Genomic DNA, 18,789 nt, shown 5'->3' with positions numbered 1-18,789 from the left:
CATGTCTGAGTTGTGCAGAGGATGTGTTCTTTGAGGGCTGTATCACAAACTCACACTCTAAAAACTGGTCTGGAAATGCAACCTGATGCTTTTGCCTGGATGTCTGTTTTTGAAACCAGTAGGAGTTAGAGATGTCCCTGCCTCCTTTCCTACCCAGGCTTTGTCCTCAGCATTGTGATGCAAAGCGTTACATTGCAGTGTTGTCAGCAGCACCTGTGGCAAACTGGAAGTGTTTGGTGAAGGAGTTTGTTGGCTGCTCCCATCAGGCTGGGTACAAGGACTTTATCTCCAGTGACGCATGTTGTACGTAACCTTGCTCTGAAATCCCCTTTCAAGTCTCCAGTGCTTGAGCACCCTCAGAAAATCTCTGTCAGGTGACATTAGCCAGAGTGGAATTAAATCTTAGAGGATTTAGCCGAGCAGCTTTGGCTACAGGGTAAATCAGGAAATACCCTAGTCATTAAAAATCCAGGTGCATCTTTGGGATGTCTTGTGAAGGGTGGCCTGCAGACAGAAAGCTGTTTTCCTTTTGGAGACTGCTGTTGGTTGGGATGCTGGGATCCCACGGGTTTAAAGGTGTGCTGACTGTGGTGACATGTATGTTCTGGCATTGTGGTAGGTGTTTATTGGGAAACTTCAAGTAGATTTCCGTACCTTCTGTGACTGTAGTAACTGGACTTCAACACATTTTTTAGAATGTCTGAAAATGGAAGATGTTGGCAGGTGGATATCTTTAGTCCGTTGCATTCTTCTCTTCTCAGACTAAATTAGATTAGAATAATTCCTGCTGGTGAATGAGCAAGGGGACGAGTCTTCTTTGAGGTGGGACCTATAGGAAAACATTTTTAAATGGTGGAAATCACGAATAATCTTGCCAATCCCTCTTGGATCGCATGTGCAAAACCTTCTGTGAGACAGGGCTGAGAGATGAAGTAGGGGGGATAGTTTGTCGCTGTCTCATGCAGCCTGCAGTCCAGCCCTCTTGGTACCTGCTGTGCTGCTCCTGCAAGCAGCTGGAATGACTCCTTTGCCTTGCCAGTGCTCCCCCAAGACAGGCTGAGATCCTTTGCAGGATACCCAGAGAAAGAATATTGGGAAGGGAGCCAAGCTGATGTGCAAAGGCATCCTCCTGCTCTAGATAAAGGGGGTTTGTCCTCTCAATAACAATATCCAGCGTAAGAAATGTGGGGATTGACCACAGTAAATGTATGCTTTTTCCAGCTAGCAGTTCCCTGTCCTTTGCCTGGCACCTGCCTTGCAGGTATCCTCACAGAGCCAGCGAGTTCCAAAAGGAGCTTGGCTGGTGAAGAGGCTCCAGCAGCACTAATCCCTACCTGTCTGGGAGGTGCTATGGGCTGACACTAAGCCCCAAGCAGTCAAAGCCCTGAGCTTTGCCATGCTGCAAACCCTGTGTGAGACAGAACAACTGTTCTGGCTGTGGCAGGCAGGGTGTAACCTCAGATTAGTCAGGTTGAACTTCTTCCCTCTTTATTAGTGGCACTGGAAAAGCAGCATATTGGAGGATGGAGGAGAGCTTCCTTCTCTGCACATTGGTAGGACATGTTAAAGGTCCTGGATCCTGCCTCTCAGCAGGAGTCTGCAGGCAGGGAGATAGGGATAATGGAAAATGGAGGAGGGAAGTGAATTCCTTCACTGCCTTGTGCTTCTATGACCTGGGTTTGAGAAATGGCTCTCAGGCACCTTGTGGCAGCTGGAAGCTCAGTCTGAATACACAGAGGGAGTCCCAGGGGCTCTCTGGGGTCATGTGCTACATTCAGGTCCCCAGTGGTTTTGCAACACAACTAGAAAGGCAGCAGGAGGTTCTGTGTCCTCTTGCTGCCGAACCATGGCTCTGGGCAGGCAGGAGATGGTCAAGTGAGTGGAGTTGGTGGGGTGGAACCTGCTAGTAGGGAATTTGAAGCTTATCCTACCCTTGAACAAAGGTAAGGGCAGCTGAATGTTGCTCTGGCTCTTCTGTATGGTTGTGAGGAATGTGGCTTCAAAGTCCTTCACCCTTTTATGGCCCTGCTCTAAATTGGCGTCGTGGTTTTAGTGCGGCACCTTTGTGCCTGGGTGTCGTCACAGGGGCAGAACTGGCTCTGTCCTGCTGAGGTGACGCTTCCTGCTCCATGTTTGCTGTCTCTAATCCTGATCAAGCTTTGTTGTGAGTGCTGGTAGGCAGATTGGACTTGCAGATTGTAATAAAGAGAGAAACCAGAGGCTGGGAAGAGGCCAGCATTTCTAACACCACTGCTAGGTGCCTGACCTTGGGAGCCTCTCACCTTCCTGTCCCCACTGCCCGCGAGGGACGTGCTGGGGAGCGTGTGTTCTTCCACTCCACAATCCTCCTGTGACCGGCACATGGAAGGGAGCAGGAACACGGTGTTCAGATAAGGCTGCACCTTTCCCATGGAGCAGATGTTTGCCTGAACATCCCACTGGATTGCATAATTACCAAGCTGAGAAGGCTGCAGCCTGTTCCGCTGCTGGGTGGCAGCTATTGTGTGCTGCTCTTGATGAGATTTTTGTTTTGCGTTTTGTCACTGTGTCACACACTTGGGCTCAGCACTCCAAAATTGTCCTTTTTCTACATGCAGCTGATCCGAAACAAGAAAACAAATCAGTTCTTTTTGAATTTCATTTCCCTGGTCTTGTCCTTCTCGTTCCTCACTGTAATTGGGCTTTGGTGCTGTAAGTGCTTTTCTGGGGAGTTGTCAAGGAAACGTTCCAGCGTGGCTCAGCTCCCCAAGGAGGGCTGCACCCGGGATGCTGCAACCTGGATGTGGTGGCACCTGGAGCTGAGGATGAGGAAGGGACGTGGTTAACTCTCGGCTTGCATCTTCAGCTTCTGCCCTACCTCTTGAGCTGGGATAAACAGATTTATTTTTGAGGCAGAAAGAGTTTCTGCGTAAACCCAAAAATAAACCAGGCTGGTAGGTGCCTTTACTGCAGAACATCCCTTTGTGGCAGTCCCTGGCAGTGCTGATGCTCCATAAGCTGGAAGTTTGCTTTGATTAGCCAAGCTGGGCTGTAAAATACAGGTTCAGTGATGATCCCTGGGAGCTGGCAGGGGAGCAGGTTCTGGAGTTTGGGGATCAGAAACCTGAGGGGGTGGCTGGGACAGGACTGGGGCTCCCTGCGCCTGTCTGTCTCCACTTAATGGAAGAGCATGTCCATGCCCGGGGTGGAAAGGAGGGGTCAGCCATGTCTGCTCTCAGCAGGTATCACAGCAGTGCCCCAGGGCCCGGCCTGCCCAGCCCGTACATTAAGCTCCTTCTCTTCATTTGTACAAGCCTTGCTGTTCCCATCCCCAGTGTTTCTGCTCAGATAAACAAGACAAAGGCCATGGGAAGAGTGTAGCACATGGAGCTGGGGCAGCAGATCCTGGTGTGCAAATGTCATTTTATGTGAAGGTGGCTCCTGCGTGCTTGGGATGAGGCACGGAGCCAGTGCGGGTGGAGAGCAGGAGCAGGGGACAGGGAGGAAATCAGGGTGGCTGAGGTGGGATTAAACGGGATTATTTATCTCTGGCTGCTCCTGGTAGCCCAGTTTGGATACTGCCCGGTGCTGCCAGCATTTCTGTCTGCAAATAGCTGCTGGACTTTGCATGCTGGCTAAAGTATCCTGAGGAAAGTTGAGATACCTGTGCTGCAGGTGCATCACAGCTGGATCTCTCCTGCCACTATGTGCTTACCTGTAGGGATGGAGCCAGTCTTGCCTGAGCACTGATGATCGGGTGAACCTGGCAGTAGAGAGAGTCGGCTGGGTTCAACCAGCACCAGTTTTGTGTAGATGATCCCAAAAATCCATCAGTCAGGCAGTACTCCAGGGAAAAATAGATACATTTAGGTGGTAAAGCTTTATGGAGATTCTACATAACAATCAGAATTTATCTCAGATTGCCTTATTTCTGTATTATTTCTCCAAGCTCTCAGGTGGCAGAAGCAGTTTTCCGTGCTCCGGGTGCAGAACAGCTACAGCTCTTTCTGCCAAGAGATGGCATATTTACAGAGGGAAAAAACCAAATTTTTAATTTAATATTGTGCCTTACTTGATGTTTCTCATCCAAATCAAATTGTATTGAATTATGGGAAGAAAATATGTTTAATGATCAGAAGTAGGTGCCTGTACTCAGCTGCCTTCTCTGGGGTGTTGCTAGAGTCTGGCTCCTGCTCCCTGTGGTGTCCCCTTCCCTCCCCTCCCAGGAATGCCCTGTGGCACTGCTCCATGTGCTGAGAGCTGGAGCCATACGTGTGGAGTGTGAGAAGAAATTCAGGGGTTGCTTTTGTCTTGAAACAGGGCCCTTTGTCTTGAGACACAACCTGATGCTCATGCTGTCTCCTCGGGAAACCTGGCTAGCTGCCACACTGGCTCAGGGGCTGCTTCCCAGCTCAGGCTTACAAGAGAGCTGGAGAGGGACTTTGGACAAGGGCCTAGAGGGACTGAAAAAGGGGGAATGGCTTCCCACTGCCAGAGGACAGGGTTAGAAGGGATATTGGAAAGACATTCTCCCCTGCGAGGGTGGGGAGGCTCTGGCACAGGGTGCCCAGAGCAGCTGTGGCTGCCCCTGGATCCCTGGCAGTGTCCAAGGCCAGGTTGGACAGGGCTTGGAGCAGCCTGGTGTAGTGGAAGTTGTCTCTGCCCATGGCAAGGGATGGAACAAGATGAGCTGTAAGGTCTCTTCCAACCCAAACTATTTCCTGATTTGTTGAATTGCCTTCCCCCATTCCCCCTTAATTTTAATTTGTTTTTACCAGCAGCCCCTTACAGGCAGTAACAGCTGTCTCTTTTGATGGATGCATTTAATTTCCAGCCTTTCTGCCTGTATTTTAATTGCAATACATGTGTAGAGGTTTTGACTTCCACAGCTCCTGTTTTGGCATTCTTGTTTCTGCCTTTGCCTGTAAGGCATTAACCAGTGAGTCTGTGTTTAGGGTTCTGATGGAACAGGGAATCATAGTGTCCTGGTTACAGTCTCCACCTCCCCTTATTGTCCAAATGAACTGCTCAGGTATGTCATTGTCTTGTTCTCAGTAGAGAAAGTGGAAAATGTGATACAGGTCTCCTCTGGGGTGTGTGTAACGTCAGGATTTCATCCCAGGATAGTTTGAGTTGAAAATGACCTTAAAGCTCGTCCAGTTCCATCCCCGTGCACTGGGCAGGTATACCTTCCACTAGACCAGGCTGGGAACAAATGGCAAACTGCAGTTCTCTGGTGTGCTGGATTTCTGGGGGAGTCGTGCTGTTGCAGCCTCCAGCCAAGGAGCTTACGTGGCATTTGTATTTTCACATATTTTTAGTTCCAGTCATATTGTATATCCTTATAAACACTTTCATAAAGTGAAGCTTTTAGTAAAGATGCAGCAGCAGTTCTGATCAGAGAAATAAGTCCACTGGTTATTCAGATTTGTTTTGATTTCTCTAGGGCATCGTATAGCATCAAATACTTACAATTTATAAATATATATCTGTGCGTATAGACCTGTCTTATAAAGAAAACGTCATTATTAGATCTTGTGAGTACTGAACAGGCTCCTCAGGGAACGGTCCTGGTCCCAAGGTTGCCAGAGCTCCAGGAGTGTTTGGACAATGCTCCAATGGTGGGATTGTTGGGGTGTCCTGTGCAGGGACAGGGCTTGGACTCGGCGGTCCTTGTGGGTCCCTTCCTACTCAGGATTTTCCAGGATTCTATGATCTTGAATGAAGCTTCTGCTGGATTTTTTTACACTTTTTAAGAAATTCCTTTCTGGTGGACAGAAGCCTCTAATGCCTATTTTGATAATGAAGGGTTTTGACAAGTCAACCTGCCTCAGCTGGTTTTGAAGGAAGTGGAAAGGATATCAAGTTGCTCCAAGACCCATTCAACCTGGCCTTGAACACTTTCAGGGATGGAGCAGCCACAGCCTCTCTGGGCAACCTGTGCCAGGGCCTCACCACCCTTATCTTGTGAGAGTTTTGCTTCTCTGGCTGGTAGAGCAGAAACTCAAGCCCTTTCTTGTGCAGAGGCTTTCCAGGAGGAAATTCCTGCCTGTCCTGCAGGGTGTCAGCTTAGTGATGATGGTTGATGTCACTGTGAGTATGGAAAAAACACAAGTCTGAGATGGAATTACTGAATGCCATAATTGAAGTGTTTATTTCAGAGGCTCCGTAGAAGCTCAAGCTCACTCAAAGCCATGCACAGATGAGAACAGAACTGAAGGCAGCAGGTCAAGCATGCATAAAGTGCCTGGAAGAGCCCAGGCACAGACTGGAGGCAAGGCAGGAAGTTGGGGTTTCATCTCAGGGTTTCCCCTCCAGAGCTGCTCATCACACTTCTGAGCACACCCTTGTAAGCCACACCAAATCGGATAAGAATCATTTCAATTAGCTTGTTAAGTATTGAAACTTCCTGCAGCAATGCTCCCACTCCCACAAACGCCAGCACAGCCTCGTGGTTCTATAGCCCCCGGAGCTGGAGTTAAATCAGGTTTTGCCAGGCCATCTGTCAGCTTGTTTGAGCTGAACACAGCCATGTGCCGTGCACAGAGGAGCCAGTGGAAGATTTTTACATTTTCTGCCTAGACAAGTTGATTTTATAAAGCTGATTGCTTATTATTACTGGTGGGGGCAGAGGGAAGTTTTGCTGGGGTTACTCTTGTCCACCTCAAGCATTATTTCTCCCAGAGGTCTGTGGTTCCTTGCCACCAATACCTTTCCTGTGTGTGGATGGTCAGTGTTGATTCCACATTTGGTACGTGTACAGCAGCAGACACTTAAAAGCTGGGAATGAAAGCTGCTTGTGGTAATTATCACAAAATTAAAGATAATCTCCTGCTCTGGAATTGTGACAAAGTGCAGAAACGAGATTAGTGCAGCAGGAGAGTGGTGGCAGCTGTGCAGGGAGAACACATTCCCCTGGCCCGGGGTTCTCAGCTGCACTGCATTCCCAGCGATTTCCAGTACTCAATCTGGAGCAGCATTAGCTCCTTTGGATTTGCCAGTGGTCTGGAAGTGCTGCCTCAGCTCATGCCCTGGAAGTTCATTAGCCAAATGCTCACTTGGAGCCTTATTTCCTGCTCTCCGAGCCATTGCAGGGTGTTTCGTTCAATAATCACAAAATCGTGTTGGCTTAGGCCAAAGAACTAATTTTTCAGCACAGTTTGAGCTCTCAGTGGTCCTGAGCCATGTGCTGCTGCAGTCCAAGAACTGGAGGAGTGACAGGGTTCATGTCACTCGGTGCGTGTCACCCGCCCGCCCGTGTCAGTGACACCCCCTTGGCTGGGGTGCATGACAGAGAGGACCTGCTCTGCATGCCTCGGGTTCTCACTGTGCTCACTTCCCTCTGCCTGTTTCCAATGGCATTGTTCGACACAGGGAGTGGCATTTAAGTGACTGTTCCTGGTGCAGGAGTTGGGCACTGTTTAAAAGAGAATAACAAGAAGTGACTCTTCCCGTGCCACACTGGCTCTGCCTCACAGGCTAGGCTGTAGGCCCGGGGGTGCTCTGCAGACAGCTCCAAATGCCACGTGATGAGACCCATTTTGCACCAGGGCCTGCCCAGTTTGTGGAGATCAAGGTGGTGAGACACCTGCAGCACTTCTGAGCCAAAGCAGTTTCATCCGCCCTGTGATCGCCAAGGGGTTTTTGTTGGGTTTCTTGTTTATTTGCTCTCCAGAATCTGAAATATTTTCTGAACGTAACTGAGTCACACACTTTCCTGGTGTTATTGTCATCCCATTATCATGGAATCTCAGAATGGTTTGGGTTGGAAGGGACCTTAAAGCTCATCTTCTTCCACCCCCTGCCATGGGCAGGGACATCTTCCACTATCCCAGACTGCTCCAAGCCCTGTTCAGCCTGGCCTTGGACACTTCCAGGGATCCAGGGGCTGCCACAGCTTCTCTGGGCAACCTGTGCTAGGGCCTTACCACCCTCACAGGGAAGAATTCCTTCCCAATATCCCATCTAACTCTGCCCTTTGGCAGTGGGAAACCATTCCCCCTTTTTCAGTCCTTCCAGGCCCTTGTCCAAAGTCCCTCTCCAGCTCTCATGGAGCCCCTTCAGGTACTGAAGTTATGCCCAACTTCTTGCTGAGGATCCTTTTGAAACAAGCCCTGGAGCAGCATCACTGCTTCTCTTTGAGGGGATTGAGCAGGTATCACAGGTAAACCATTGAAGTTCCTTCTTCACCAAATGGGGGAGATGCTGAAGCAGCAGAAGTTGCATTGGGTGCTCCAGGGCTTTTCCTGCTCTCCAGCCAGGAGGGACAGGGTACATTCACTCCCTCTGGATAAGACCACCCGCTAATTTGAGTGTAGCTCAAAGCTTTGAGTGAACTCAAAGCTCCACTCAATGGTCTGTTGCAAAATTAAGCCCTTTCTGAAGGACTATGGGTTGATAAGGGTCTGTGCTTGTAGGAACACTGTAGGACAGGAGCAGGGAGTGGCAGACTCGTACCTGGAAACAGGTGCCTTAAACCTGTGCCTTGGGTTTGTGTTCTGTGCAGAAGACACCCCCTGAGAACTGGCCTGTGCACACAGAGGTGCTGGGGGACTGCTGGGGTGGTGTGGGAAGCTCCTCTTCAGCAGTTCTTGATCCTTCATGGTGTCTTGGGAGCCAGCTGGTCTGGCGCTCATGGTCCCAAGATCCACACAGGAGCCTGTGCTCACTGCTGTCTGAAATTTAAAGAGATTCTTGCAAACTTGGGCTCGAAAAACAAACTCAGGCTAGGAAATGGAAGATGACCTTAAGTCAGGGGCCTGTGTTTCCAGCTCGGATTATATATCTAAAAGAGTTCTGATTATACGTCTAAAAGCTTGAGGCAAGCCCCTGATTTCGCCATTGGCTGTAATGGAGCAGCAGTGGCTTCTCCCAAGGCAGTGGTAAAGATAAATGATGCATTCATTTGTGTGATATATTTGGACATTGGATTCTGTAAATAGATTCAATTATCAATATAGTTTGTCAAGTGCCTTCTGAGTGGCTGGAAAGCGGCTTCAGGAGTGACCCTGTGGGCTTCTGTGTGGAGCTGACTCTTCAGCATAGTGTAGACCTATTGCTTAATGGGGCAGCAGAGATTTGAAAGAACTCTCTGCTGAAGCCTCTACGAAATATTATTGCTAGGAAAAAATGTGCATTTTTGTGCTTCAAATATGAAATTGTTCAGGCGACTCATGTACCATCAGATTCCTGCACTAGTGAAGCTGAAAACCAAGCAAAACCAGCTGCTCTAAAGTCTGGCTGCCATACTTGAAAAGACGAAGCATTGAGCTGTTTTCTCAGGGGTTTGGTGGTTGGATTGGTGGGGTTTTATTGATGTCCTCACTTTTCCTGATGCTCTTCTCTTCTCTCTGCAGGGCTGGGCCCAAAGAAGACAGCCATCACCGAGGTGAGATGTGTAAAGCTGGGCTTGACAATCTTGTGTTGAGAAATGAGAACACAGAGCTCTAGGAAGCTCTTCTGCCTGCCCTTTTTGAGCAAAGTTGGATTTCAAAATACAAATGAGATTACTAAAAAATTGATACTTGTGATAAAATTAGTGGCAGGTCTCTGGGGTCCCTTCATTGGCATCACTGCAGCCACAGCAGGGATGTGGAGGGATTGTGCCCATCACGTGGGCAGATTTGGCTGTGTGATCCATGATGCCTCTTCATCAGTGACTGAGGGCACCTCTTCCACACCAGCACCTGGAGGTATTTGGCATCTCCAGGGCTCTGTGTTGGGTCTTACACACTAGTGAGAGCAAGTCAGGGAGGCTGTGATTTGTGAAGCCCTAAAACAGGGGAGCATCTCCAGGGACTCATCTTCTCTCGTAGATATTCCAGGTCATGGGTTCTGAGTCACTGTTACCTTCTGGAGCAAAACTCTTCACAGTTGGCAGCAGGGAATCTAGTAGGAGGCTCTGTGACTGAAAGCTGTTCCCTGAAACCCACACTCAGGGTTTAGGGCATCATGTTCAAATTATTTTATTTTTTTATGAAATTTTTTTACATCTCCCTTCCCCTTCCCCACCTGGGATGATGAGCATTTGTGTACATGAACAGCAAAATCTTCCCATAAAATTGCCTGGAATACAACACTTGATTCTTTTGTACCTGCACAGGAATATGCATAGTGGGAAGCTCAACTTCTGTGGAAGTTGATTGCATCGTTCAGTGCACAAATAGGGCCACTTTTTCTTGCCCTGGAAACAGCCATAGGCAGAGCAAGAGACTGGAAGAGGCTTTTGTTACTGCAGTTCCTAGGATGGCAGTCCCTTCTCTCTGCCTGTGTCTGCTCATCACTTTGGGAGGATGATGTTGAGCCATTAGCAAGGCAGAACTGTACAGCTTGGACTTGCATGGACTAGGCTCCAGGGGGTTGGTAGAAGGAGAGGCTGAGCTGTGCTGCTGCTCACAGCTGCTGGAGGAGTGCTCAGGAGCAAGGCTAGCTTAGCTAAGAAAATAGGATATGAAATGGGATTTTTGAAGGAGAACTCAGACTGCCCCTTAGTACGAGAAGTGTGAGCAGATTGACCAGAAATAGCTGCAAGCTCTTGATTAAAAGCTAAAGTACAAAGAATTTCTTAGTTTGAGAAAAATTATCCATTGTGTGCTGGAGCCAGCAGTTTGGAGCTGGGTCTGTGCAGCACTCAAAGAGGGACAAGGATAGAACAGTGTCACTTGGGAAGTGACCTTGGAACTCCCTGTGTGCTGCTCAAAGGAACATCCAAAGCTGTTCTGCAATGTAGCAAACCCTGAAATGGTGCTGGTGTCTCACCAGCATTTCTAGCTGTCTGCTGGGCTCCAGGATCCACTGGGATCAGCTGGCAGAGTGCTTAGGTGTGGGTGCAATGTTGCCTGGTGGTGGAGTAGAGAGTCCCTAGGGCTGCAGAAGGAGCTGCAGGGAACTTTCCAACTCCTGGTTACTCTGGGCTAAGGTGCAGCCACAACCTGCTCCCTCCTAGGTTGGCAAAAAAGGCCCAGGCAGACTCAGAGGTAGGAGAGTAGAAGGGGACAGGAGCAGGTTTGTTGTCACCCTGAAGTGCTGGCAGTCTATGGCATTTCTGTAAACTCTGCAAAACTTCTGGAAGAGACATTCCTGCGGCTTGCCCTGTGTGGGCTCGGCCTTGGAATTGTAAACAGATGAGATCTTGCTTAAATGGATTATCTCAGTGTGAGTGGGGCTGGGCTGACTCTGATCTCTCCAGCAAAGCCCGAGGTGTCAGTGTGACACCTGAGGGCATGGAATTTTAAGAATAAATCTCTGTGGCTGTTTGATTTAATACATCACTGTTTTAAATCAATGGGAAACCACAGTCAAGCACCAGGGGAATCTTGACAGCTGGATCTTTTCTGAGCTCAGCATCTTCGCTGAGGGCTCTACCAGCAAACAGTGGGGGTTTCAGGTGGAGTGTTGCTATTCTAACTCATCTTTAGGGGTGGAAGTATGATTCAAAGAACTTCCGTTTCACCTGAAGAAGCTCTGCAGGGTTTTCTCCAGCAGCACCGTGATCCCTGTGTGCGGTACAGCTTTGGGAGTGTGGCTGTGCTGCTCTGTGTATGCTTGGTGGCAGCTCAGCCTGTGCCCTGACCGTCCCTCTGCTCTTCTTTCAGGGCCCATCACTGCCAGGACAGCCGGGCCAAGGAAAGAGGATTGGCCATCGAAGTGTGGATGCTTCTGGAGAAACCACCTACAAAAAGGTTTGGGTTTGGGGAGGGGGGGTGGCAGCCAAGTGTGGGTGACAGGCTGAGAGGAGAAGTTATGGGCCAGTAGTTATTAATCTGGTTGAGATTTTCATGCAGCACCCTTGGACAGCACAATCCTGCAAACAGCAGATCTGGAGCCCTAATTCATCTCTTCAGCAGCTGGGTAAACTTGGTTAGCAGTGTGTAGTGCCTGAGGTGACCCTGCAGAAGTCACAGACATAACTGTATTGTAATGCAGGGGATGTTATTGTGATTGTCTGCTGTGAAATGCTCACTAGCTGCTCTTTTCCTTTTGCCAGACCACCTCATCCACTCTGAAGGGGGCCATCCAGCTGGGGATTGGATATACTGTGGGCAATCTGAGCTCCAAGCCAGAGAGAGATGTCCTGATGCAGGACTTCTACGTGGTGGAGAGCATTTTTTTCCCAAGGTAAAGGAGAAGAGGAAAAGATTGAATGCATGAATTATTTCTTTACCTCTCACTGATTTTTCAAGAGAGCTTCCATCTGTTTTTAGATCAGAGTTGGACACTCTGATTGTTTTAAATCTGAACCATGACATACAAACAGAACAGTGGGAAGTGTTGGATTCTGCAGTGCACTGGCTTGCAGGGAGGCACAGTGCAAGATGCAGTACTGTGTGCTCCAGTCTGTTACCCTTCCTATGTGCTTGTCTTTCTACCTAGCCATCTAGAACTTCTTCCACAAAATCATACCATGTTTTAGATGGAAGAAAGTCCTTCTGGGAGCTCTCTAACTGTGAATAAACAAAACTTATAAAAGCTATGTTCTCTGTGTAAATATATTCTGCTTGGCAAGTAGTTGTTCTTTCTCTCTCTGGAAACAGATTTTGGCAGATAGTTTGAAACCTGTTTTCCTGTTGTCCTAGCACAGAAGAAAGGTGGTGGTTGTTGTTCCAAAGATGTCTTTTTACAAGGCTCAGTGCATCTGAAATACACAGTAGCTTTAGTGTGACTGTCCATGTCTGGTGAATGGTAACAGGCACTGTCCATGTGTGTTTTGTGCAGCGAAGGCAGTAACCTCACCCCGGCTCACCACTATGCCGACTTCAGGTTCAAGACCTACGCCCCAGTGGCTTTCCGGTATTTCCGAGAGCTCTTTGGGATTCGTCCAGATGATTATTTGGTATGGATATATTTTTAGATTTCTCTGTCTTTCCTTCCTTTATTTACCTTTACCACAAGGGTGGTGAGGCCCTGGCAGAGGTTGCCCAGAGAAGTTGTGGCTGCCCCATCCCTGGGAGTTTTCCAGGACAGGTTGGATGGGGCTTGGAACAACCTGGACTAGTGAATGGTGTCCCTGCCCGTGGCAGGGGGTGGAATGAGATGGGCTTTAAGATCCCTTCCAACCCAAAACATTCCATGATTCCAAGTCTGGGTTTGCTGAGCAGCAGCTGCTGGCCTGTACTGGAGGGAGGCCATGACCTGCACACAGTGTGAGCTGTGTAAGCCCTGCAATGGGCTTCCCTCTCTGGTCCTTGTGGTAACAGTAACTTACTGTGTTTACAAGCCAAAGGAGTTGTGTTCTGCTGAGTGCGACCCTGTAATGTCCCCTGCAGCTCTAAGGACAAAGATGGAAATTTTTTCTTGTGTACTCACTGGAGAGCTATGTGAGTGTAGTTATTTTAATCATCTTACAAAGACAGAATAAACCACAGCTTGTTCTTGTGCTCCAAAAGCTCCTCAGAGATGGAAAGGCTGGTTTTCAAATACCTTGGAGTACAAGCCTGTTGGGGCTTGGAGTGCACTGGGGTTGAATTTGGGCCCTTGCCTTTATGTGACATCGTGCTCTATGTGAACTGGGGAAGGAAACATATCCATGACTGCACACCCTCCCATTTTAGAACAGTCCTTTTTGTGTGACTTCACCTGTAGATGGGATGATAGTAGCTGAACACCTGCCAGTGAAACAAACCTGTGCCAGTGCCTGGTGGGAGGGTAACAGTGATCTCCTCTTATGCCAGCCAAGGCAGTGCTGACTGATGGATGAGTGTTCAGAACTGAGGACAAGCTTGGAGTTTGCCTCAGTTGCAAAGGTCATGGCTGTGATTTGTTGTTTCTATTTCTCCTGATTGTCTCTTGCCTGCCACAGCAGCAAATGCTTTTAATTATGCATGAGATGATTAACTTGATCAAGTCTGGGATTCTTAATCTGTGTAGAACTGAAAGCTGTTTTTAGTACATAATGATGAGCATTTAATTTATTGCTCTGATCACCTCCCTTTCATGCCCCACCTCCCTCTCCTCATCTCACCTCTCACTGGGCAGCTCTGTAATCCTGCCCTGAACCCACCTGACCCCATCAGTACCTGTGTGGGCATCGAGCTAAAAATGCATCTGTCTGCTTGTGCTTTCTCCCTTTTTTTTTTTTGTCCTCTGCTGCTGGGCAGGTCCTTATTTGAGGACCTGATGTTTGTATCCTGATGGCTAGAAATGCTCTCCCAGCTCAGGTCCCTGTGCAGAACGATTTGCTGTGCTTGAGCAGGGCTCATCCCTCTTGATTGCACACTTGGGCTGTGACTTGTCATGTGTTTTCAGCAGAATTGATGGAGTGAGGTGTGGCTGTAAAAATATAGCCACGTTGGATGGAGCTTGGAGCAACCTACTCTAGTGGAAGGTGTCCCTGGCCATGGGGGGTATGAGATGGGCTTTAAGATCATTTCCAGTCCAAATCATTCTGGGATTCTGTGAATCAGGCATTTGCTTTTGCAGGGAACAAGGGAGCACAAGACCAGGGAAGTGTGCTGAGAACAGCCAGCGGGTTGTGTTTCCTCCAGCACAGTGATACGTGGTTCCCTGAGCAGATTGTGATGCCTTCTGAAATCCTCTGTGTCCGTCAGCGTGTACGGGGCTGTGCTCAAAGAGCCTGAATGTGATACGTGCGTGCAGGCACAATGGGAATAGATAAGATGTCATTATGAAGGCTGGATGTTCCTGAAAGCAGATAATTAGTCGGATACTGAGAAGTTGGGATGTCCTGAACCGTAATCTTAGTCTCTAATTGTAAATTATCCATCAGTTTGGCTGTTCAGACCTAACCAATAATGAAAATAGCTCTCACTTGAGCTTTGCTACCCCTTAATCTCCCAGGGAGATGACATGCAGGGGAAGGCCCTTGCGGGCATACAAGTCAGTCTGCAATAAATGGGGGATAAAACATCACCTTTTTTTCTTTTTCTCGACAGTATTCATTATGTAACGAGCCTCTGATCGAGCTGTCCAACCCTGGGGCCAGCGGCTCCCTCTTCTATGTCACCAGCGACGATGAATTCATCATAAAAACTGTGATGCACAAGGAAGCTGAATTCCTACAGAAGCTCCTTCCTGGATACTACATGGTGTGTATCATCCAGCACCTTGGACCTAACTTGGGTTTGTCATGGCAGCTTTTCTGTCCAGAGCATCTTCACAGGGCATGTCCTCCACCTGGGTGTCTCATGGCCTGTCCCTGTACCAAGGGCAGTATTAACAGCATGTCACAAAGCCAGTCCCAGAAGCACAAATCCTACTGGTTATATGCAAACTCTGGGAGTAAACATGAGGCAGATAATTGTACCATAGTTTGGAGGCATGTTCTGGCCTCAGAATGACTTCCCAGATACGTGTTTCTGAGTGTTTTTTTCCCAGAACTAGTTCATGCCTCTTCACTTGGTGCCATGCTCTGCCCCAGCCTGGATTTGGGGATTTGCTGCTGATTGCAATAATAGAATTGTAAAACTGGTACAGTTGGAAAAGACCACCAAGATCATCAAGTCCAACCTTCAGCTCAGCACCACCATGGTCACCACTAAGCCTTGTCCTCAAGTGCCACAGCCACACATTGTTTGAATGCTTCCAGGGATGGTGACTCCACCACTGCCCTGGACAGCCTGTTCTAATCCTTTACAATCCTTTCCATGAAGAAATTTCTTCTAATATCCAATCTAAACCTCCCTTGGCACAACTTGAGGCTATTTGCTCTCATCCTGTCCTTTGTTTCCTGGGAGCAGAGCCTGACCCCCACCTGGCTGCCCCCTCCTGTCAGGGAGTTGTAGAGAGCCAGAAGGTCCACCCTGAGCCTCCTTTTCTCCAGGCAATAACACGACCACCCTGGTTTTGTGGGGAAAGCACTGCTGTCCCTGAATCTCTCCCATCCTGATGTTTGACAGTTACTCTGAAGGTTGTCCTGGCCCCCACTGGCTACAGTTTCAAGCTGAAGGCCCCCGTGGTACCAGCCAGCTTTGGCAGGATTATTGAGACCCAGAGACTTGCACTGGGTGAAGTAAATTGGACCCAAACCTGCTATTTTGGTGTAACAACCAGGAGCTGTCTCCCTGCACAACTGTGCTGTAGGTTCCAGCTTTATGGATGCGGACTCTGACATTCAGTTAGAACCACCAGCGATTTGTTTGTTGTGGAGATGCCAAGGAGAAGATGATGAGAAGCGATGCTGCTGCCCCATCTGTGTGCCTGGTGCAGTGGGTTTATGTGATCCTACTGATTCTGTGAAAATCCTTTCCTTGCTCAATATTTACTGGGGAAAATTTCTCCAAGGAAGGCAGGTTATGGGATGTCTGTGTATTAGTGACAGCCAGGCCAGGAAGAAATTCTTCTCTGTGAGGGTAGTGAGGCCTTGGTACAGGTTGCTGAGAGCAGCTGTGGCTGCCCCATCCCTGGGAGTGTTCCAGGCCAGGTTAGATGGGGCTTTAAGAAACCTGGGCTAATGGAAGGTGTCCCTGCCCATGGCGGGGGTGGAACCAAATGGTCTTTACAGTCCCTTCCAATCCAAACCATCCTGAGATTCTGTGAATCGCTTGCTTTTGCAGGTGATGCTCACATTCCTGGACAGGATGAGCTTTCTTGGAGAGCGTTGCCTGTTGCCTAATGTGTGTAGTGAATCAGGTGTGAGGTTTTGAGTGGGACTGGGGTTGCGCTGTTAATCCTGCTGTCACCCTGACAAGCAGTCAGTGAATAAAACTGACCTTACATGTCTGATGCAGAGTTCTGAGTGACCTGTTGTAGCTGCCACTGTCTATGGGTTCTGTGGTGCTACTCCTGATCTCTCTTCTGCTCCTGGGAAACCACCCATGTCAAAGGAGTCAGGGAAAGGAAGCAGGGTGGTTTCATCCTGAGTTGCTTTAAAGCTGTTTCCATTTACCTGCCTCTATTATTTTTGGCACTCTCCAAGAGGGCTCACTGCTGTGCCCAGGTGGGTGAGCTGAGGGGAATGAAATTTTAACATAGTCACGTTTCTGCTGTCTGTCAGAACCTGTCAGGTCTGTCCTTCCTGCCATAGTGTGCAGAGAAGTTCTATTTCCTTCCCAAACGTGCCCAAAGCTGAACAAGCAAATCCTGCTTGTCATGTCATTCCTAATCATTCCGCTGCCTAAAAAAAGGAGATGACAGCAGAACAGGATATCCGTGCTCTCTGGCTGATTGCTTTATAAAGCAACTCTGCAACAGGAGGGGAACATTTATATTGTTTTGTATAAAAAATAACCCTATCCCTGGTTTATTCTGGGCTGGAGAATGGCTCTTGATTCTGACACTTGTGAAGAGATAAAGAGAGCTGTTATTTTTAAGCTCGAAGTTCCCACTTATTGTGTTTATTTCTCTCCCAGTTTGGTTTCCCTTTTTTAGCTGCTGTACTTGGGAAAGGCAGGGGATTTCCGGACTTGGTTATTTGCCCAGAGAGCGCTGAACATCTCAGTCCCTGTGTTTTCAGGTCCTAAAGCCACCGAAATGCAGGACTTTGTCAAATGTGTGCGCTGAGCTCCTGTAAAGTTCAGAAAATTGCTAGGCAAAGAATCTCTAGTCCAGCTTTTCCAAGAGTTGTTGATGTGCTTTGTGGTGAACACAGCAGGAATTTTCTGCTCAAGTGACCTTTCTCCGTGCCTTTTTCCACCCTTGCTGCAGAATCTGAACCAGAACCCCCGGACACTGCTGCCCAAGTTTTATGGACTGTACTGTGTGCAGTCTGGGGGCAAAAACATTCGCGTGGTTGTGATGAACAACATCCTGCCTCGAGTGGTGAAAATGCACCTGAAATTTGACCTCAAAGGCTCAACCTACAAGCGCCGGGCATCCAAGAAGGAAAAAGAAAAGTCCAGCCCTACATACAAGGATCTGGATTTCATTCAAGACATGCCCGAGGGCCTGATGTTGGATGCAGACACCTTCAGTGCTTTGGTGAAGACATTGCAGCGAGACTGCCTGGTAAGGAGGGGGCAGCTTGGGGATAAGGTAAGGAGCCTCTGTGGCTCTCGAGCATGAGGAAGAGCAGTAATTGAGAACCTTGCTAATCTGCTGACCCCAGAGCAGGATCTTTCTCCTGCCCTTTTCCCTGAAAGCCAAGCAGGTAGAGTTGGATCTCATGGCAACCTCTGAGGACTGAGGCTGTGTTCCTTTGCCTGGTGCATCACACATTGGCAGCCTGCTCCGCTTGTAGCTGCTCTGCTGGAGCATTTTCCCAATCACTGTGCAGCAGATACAACAGTGTTGTTTGCAAGCCTTCAGGCCTTTGGTGTGATTGTGGGATGGCCAAACTCTGTGCCATCAAGCCCAGAGGTGACTGTTGGTTCAGAAACTTTCAGGCACTGGCAAAGAAGTTGTTAGGGGGGGAAGTGGACAGGATGCTTTGCTTTGATTGCTTTGATTCCATGCTTCGGGATCTGTATTTCTGCTGCTGACTTGATATTTTTGTCTTTGTTCTTGAACTCAATACTAATGTGTAGGTATTGGAAAGTTTTAAAATCATGGACTACAGCCTCCTGCTTGGGGTTCATAATATAGACCAGCACGAGCGGGAGCAGCTGTCGGAGGGAGCCCACAGCACGTCGGATGAGAAACGCCCTGTGGGGCAGAAGGCCCTGTACTCCACAGCCATGGAGTCCATCCAGGGAGGGGCTGCCCGGGGGGAGTCCATAGACACAGACGACACGTAGGTGAAACCTGGGCTTGCTTGTGCTGCTGTGAGGGGCAGAGGTGGTGGCTGGAGTGGGAAATCACTAATCAGGTCCACAGGAACAGTTCAAGGGAGCAGCTCTCCTGGAGTTTTGGTAGTGCTGCCATTGTGGTGGGAAAGGGGGAAGGCAGGGTGAGAAATAGTTCTGTAAGGCTCTGGCC

At 48.7% G+C, this 18,789-nt stretch overlaps 1 protein-coding gene across 7 annotated transcripts in view; it reads left to right on the top strand.

Annotated features, from left to right (window-relative positions):
* Positions 1-18,789, top strand: part of PIP5K1C (phosphatidylinositol-4-phosphate 5-kinase type 1 gamma) — a 51,755-nt gene that overhangs the window by 16,178 nt on the left and 16,788 nt on the right. For all 7 annotated transcript variants that reach the window (XR_014846198.1, XM_085040231.1, XM_085040232.1 and 4 more), the window contains exons 2-8: positions 9,336-9,367; positions 11,574-11,660; positions 11,966-12,096; positions 12,694-12,811; positions 14,871-15,023; positions 17,581-17,880; positions 18,399-18,604. Coding sequence is in view for 6 of the 7 variants with exons in the window: in XM_085040231.1 (XP_084896357.1) it covers positions 9,336-9,367; positions 11,574-11,660; positions 11,966-12,096; positions 12,694-12,811; positions 14,871-15,023; positions 17,581-17,880; positions 18,399-18,604 (1,027 nt within the window). In the remaining variant the exon portion in view is untranslated. The remainder of the gene's footprint in view (positions 1-9,335; positions 9,368-11,573; positions 11,661-11,965; positions 12,097-12,693; positions 12,812-14,870; positions 15,024-17,580; positions 17,881-18,398; positions 18,605-18,789) is intronic.

The sequence above is a fragment of the Lichenostomus cassidix genome, chromosome 28 (assembly GCF_008360975.1).
Source record: "Lichenostomus cassidix isolate B80296 chromosome 28, HeHo_3.0, whole genome shotgun sequence".
In the NCBI taxonomy this organism is placed as follows: domain Eukaryota; kingdom Metazoa; phylum Chordata; class Aves; order Passeriformes; family Meliphagidae; genus Lichenostomus; species Lichenostomus cassidix.
Note: the sequence above shows the minus strand (reverse complement) of the source record. Positions and strands in the feature narration are given on the sequence as shown.